Raw genomic sequence first — 3,351 nt, 5'->3', positions numbered from 1 at the left:
TATATATATAAGGTGAAATGCCAATAATTTTGTAGCCAGCCAGGAAAATTGGGAAAAGTTTCTACTAAAACATATAATTAAAGAATGGGAAATATGTACGCTATAAAATATCAGAGACCAGTAAATAGCAGCATCTAATGTGTGCTGATGGTGTGGAAGGGAGCAAGTTAAAATAGACAAGTCTGGGCATTCAGCTGACAAATAGACTTTACTGTGCACTGTGTGAACTGGGTCGTGAAATTAATTTACTTTTTTCCCTCCATGTCTTTTTCTCGCTCTCCACTCCTTTAGATGGTTTAAATGCCATTTAAATCATAACTTGGTGGTTGACTGGTTCTCGAAAGGAAAGAGGCATGCCTGGTTTCTCTTACTTCACCCTTACAAATGATCGAATATACTTGCGGGGCCAGTAAAAGGGCTGTAAGCAAATAAAAAGAACTGAGCTTAAACAAGAAATTTTGTTTCTTAAACTACTTTGACCTCCCAAAGCTATTTTCCTGGAACTTTTTGTATCTTTGAAGTTTTGTCAACTTGCTGGCATTATAAGACTTTGCCCGAGTGTTCATAGTAGTAAAACACTACTTGCAGTGGAAAATGAGTGTGCTGGTTTTAGAAAGTACAGGGAACACTCTAGTTAGCAGAAAATTCAGCTGATACGAACTAACATGGGAGAGCTATTACTTCTGCACTACTGGCTGATCGGATCTAGGAAGGGACACTGTCTGCAATGGGTGGTCTGCATTTCTGATCATTCGTCTTTAAGGAAAAACATTGGCTGCATAACCAAAATGGGGTTAGCAATAGATGTACTGTAGGGTTGTACCAGGCATTTTTTAAGAAACAAACATTTTTTGCACAACTGGATATATTTTAAAGCTGTTCAAAAAAAAAAAAAAAGTTGGGCTGGAAATTTTGCACAGTTCATGTGCCTTTTTGCTTCTGCTTTTTATGCAAATATGTGTTGGCTGTAAGAACCTGCCAGAATGTGACCCAATGTCAGATATATGTTAAAGTAGATGTGTTGTGCATTGGAAGGACATCGGTGTATGTACACGAAGCCTTAAAATACTTGAAACCTTTACAATCCTCTCCTATGTGGGAACATGTCTGTGTAGATCTCTCGTCATCCTGGAACTGGAATCTCAGGCTGCGTAAACTATTGCATAGTAACTTGTTGGTGAGGTAAACTGGGCAAGTGGAAAGGAAACCGGACCAGTAACCATGATTTTCCAAAGGGAAACTAACCACACAACCTTCATGGCAAGAATCCAGACTGCTAGTTAATTTTTTTAAGCCAAAATCACCATCATCCTTTTGTACATGGATATCTGTTACTATGCATTAAGAGAACGTTAGTCCGGCCTGACCTTTTAAAAACACTGAAGGTCGGCTTTAACATTTAAAGAACGCTGGTTATTTATTTATCCTTTTTATTTTGGTCATCCTTTTGAGGGTGTTTATCTAAAACTTTGTGACAGCATGCATGCATCCGTGGAGCATGGGCCTGTGCTTTGCAGTGATTCCAACATACTATGCCTCTCTTGGAAGGGCAGGGTTCCAAAAAGTGAAAAGGAAAAGCCAGTGTGTCGAAGACGCTACTATGAAGAAGGGTGGCTGGCTACAGGCAATGGAAGAGGAGTTGTCGGAGTAACATTTACTTTGAGTCATTGTCGGAGAGACAGGAATACTCCTCAAAGGACCAACTTCAATCTACGAGGACATAACAGTGAGGTGAGCTGCTTTTCTCCTTTTTTTTTTAATTAGTTTGGCTTACCCGTAACTTGTAAAATGAGTGCTGCAGAAATATCACAATTGTGAACAAGTTCTTGTCTCTCTCGTCTCCTCCCCTCCTCTCATCCTCTCTCTCACTCTTTTGTCCTCCCATGCTTTTTCTTTCTCTTCTCCTCTCTCAAATTCAAAAATGCGATTGAGGAGTTTCAAATTGAAAAAAACTTTATTGCCACATGACCAAACACATTTTAGCATTGCTAAACCAACTGAAGAGTTGTTATGGTTTGTATGCAAAAGGAAGGGGCGGGGTTTAAATGGAAGGAGTAAGTCCTAAGACTTTATAGGTCCTAGGACTTTATAATCGTAAGGAATAATATCAAGGAAATAGGAAGCAAGTCTGGGAATGTTATCAGGTTAAGGGATAATATAAAGGAGTATAGGGGTTGAGGCCAGGCATGTGATTTATAAGTCCATGATTTGTCATGTCCCTCTGCCTGTGAAATCTCCCAGTAGATTGTGGTGTTTCCTCTTCTCTTCTATAGAAGTGAAATCTGAGCTAAGGGCATAGAGTCCCTGGATGTGAGTGTCTCCCACCGCTGAATACTTTGGGCACAGCAGCATGAAGGGGGCCTCATCTTCCAGTGCCCCCTGATCACGTTGCTGGCTCAGTCTACTCACCTTGGGCTTGTAGGTCTACCTGTGCTGTCCTGATTCGATTTCCAGACTGTTGAGTGGTCAGTCTGGTCAGGCTCACGGTCTCTCTGTTTTTGGGTTCTTATAGCATTTACAGGCATGTGGCCAGTTTGTAGTCTCTCTGTAATGACTGGTAAGTAGTTATTTTCTGCCAGTTTATTTCAAGTCACTGACATAGTTTTCTTTGGAATTGTTCATTATGTCCCTTTGAGATTTTATCAGGAAGCATTTTTAGGAATTGTGGATAAACAAGGTGCTGATACGTTGTTGTAAGCCACATTGTTTGGCCTGGTACTTGTTGGTTAGTATGGCTTGATGGCGGGTATGAGCTAGGACTGCTATATTGTAGGTGGGTCCAGTGTGATAATGCCCTCTAATGCCCTCTTCTCTACTGCAAGCAGTAAATGGAATTCAGTCCAGCTTACCTCAGCAAGCAAGGAGGTGCTTGCAGAATTTCAGATAGAATGTTTTTGTTGGGCTGGAGTTCCATTCTCATTGGTCTGGGTAGGTGACAGGGCCCCACATTTCACTTCCAGGAAGGAGGATTGGGATGATGAAACTGTGACAGATTTTCAGCCAGATTCCTACTGGTGGTTTTATGTGGTGCAGATGTCACTTGATGCAATAGAAGGTTTTGCATGCCTTGTTTTTCAGGGTCTATTTGGCTGGCTTGGAACTTCCTGACTGGTTAATTTCTAGGCTTAGGTATGTGTTGTTGTTAGATTAGCCAAGAATGCAGTTGTTTGGTTGAAGGAATGTGAAGGAAGAACTCTTTGTTTTGTTTTTGTTCTTTCTTTGAAACACCATAATTGGTGTACCCGGGACTAACACTACATGATAGTGAGGTGAGGTTCCTGACGTATGTGGATGTCACCAACAAGAGATCACTTCCACTCTATCTCTCTGGCATTTCTCTTTTTCTCTCTT

At 41.0% G+C, this 3,351-nt stretch overlaps 1 protein-coding gene across 2 annotated transcripts in view; it reads left to right on the top strand.

Annotated features, from left to right (window-relative positions):
• The first annotated feature begins 612 nt into the window (after window positions 1-612).
• The window catches only part of TULP4 (tubby like protein 4), a 61,732-nt gene continuing 58,993 nt past the window's right edge, over window positions 613-3,351 (top strand). For both annotated transcript variants that reach the window (XM_018567193.1, XM_018567192.1), the window contains exon 1: window positions 613-1,731. In XM_018567193.1, the coding sequence (XP_018422695.1) occupies window positions 1,480-1,731 (252 nt within the window). In that variant the 5' untranslated portion in view covers window positions 613-1,479. The remainder of the gene's footprint in view (window positions 1,732-3,351) is intronic.

Source organism: Nanorana parkeri, unplaced genomic scaffold (assembly GCF_000935625.1).
Source record: "Nanorana parkeri isolate BGI_ZX_2015 unplaced genomic scaffold, ASM93562v1 scaffold1018, whole genome shotgun sequence".
Taxonomy (NCBI): domain Eukaryota; kingdom Metazoa; phylum Chordata; class Amphibia; order Anura; family Dicroglossidae; genus Nanorana; species Nanorana parkeri.
The sequence above is the reverse complement of the archived record's forward strand: the minus strand, read 5'-3'. Positions and strand labels throughout refer to the sequence as shown.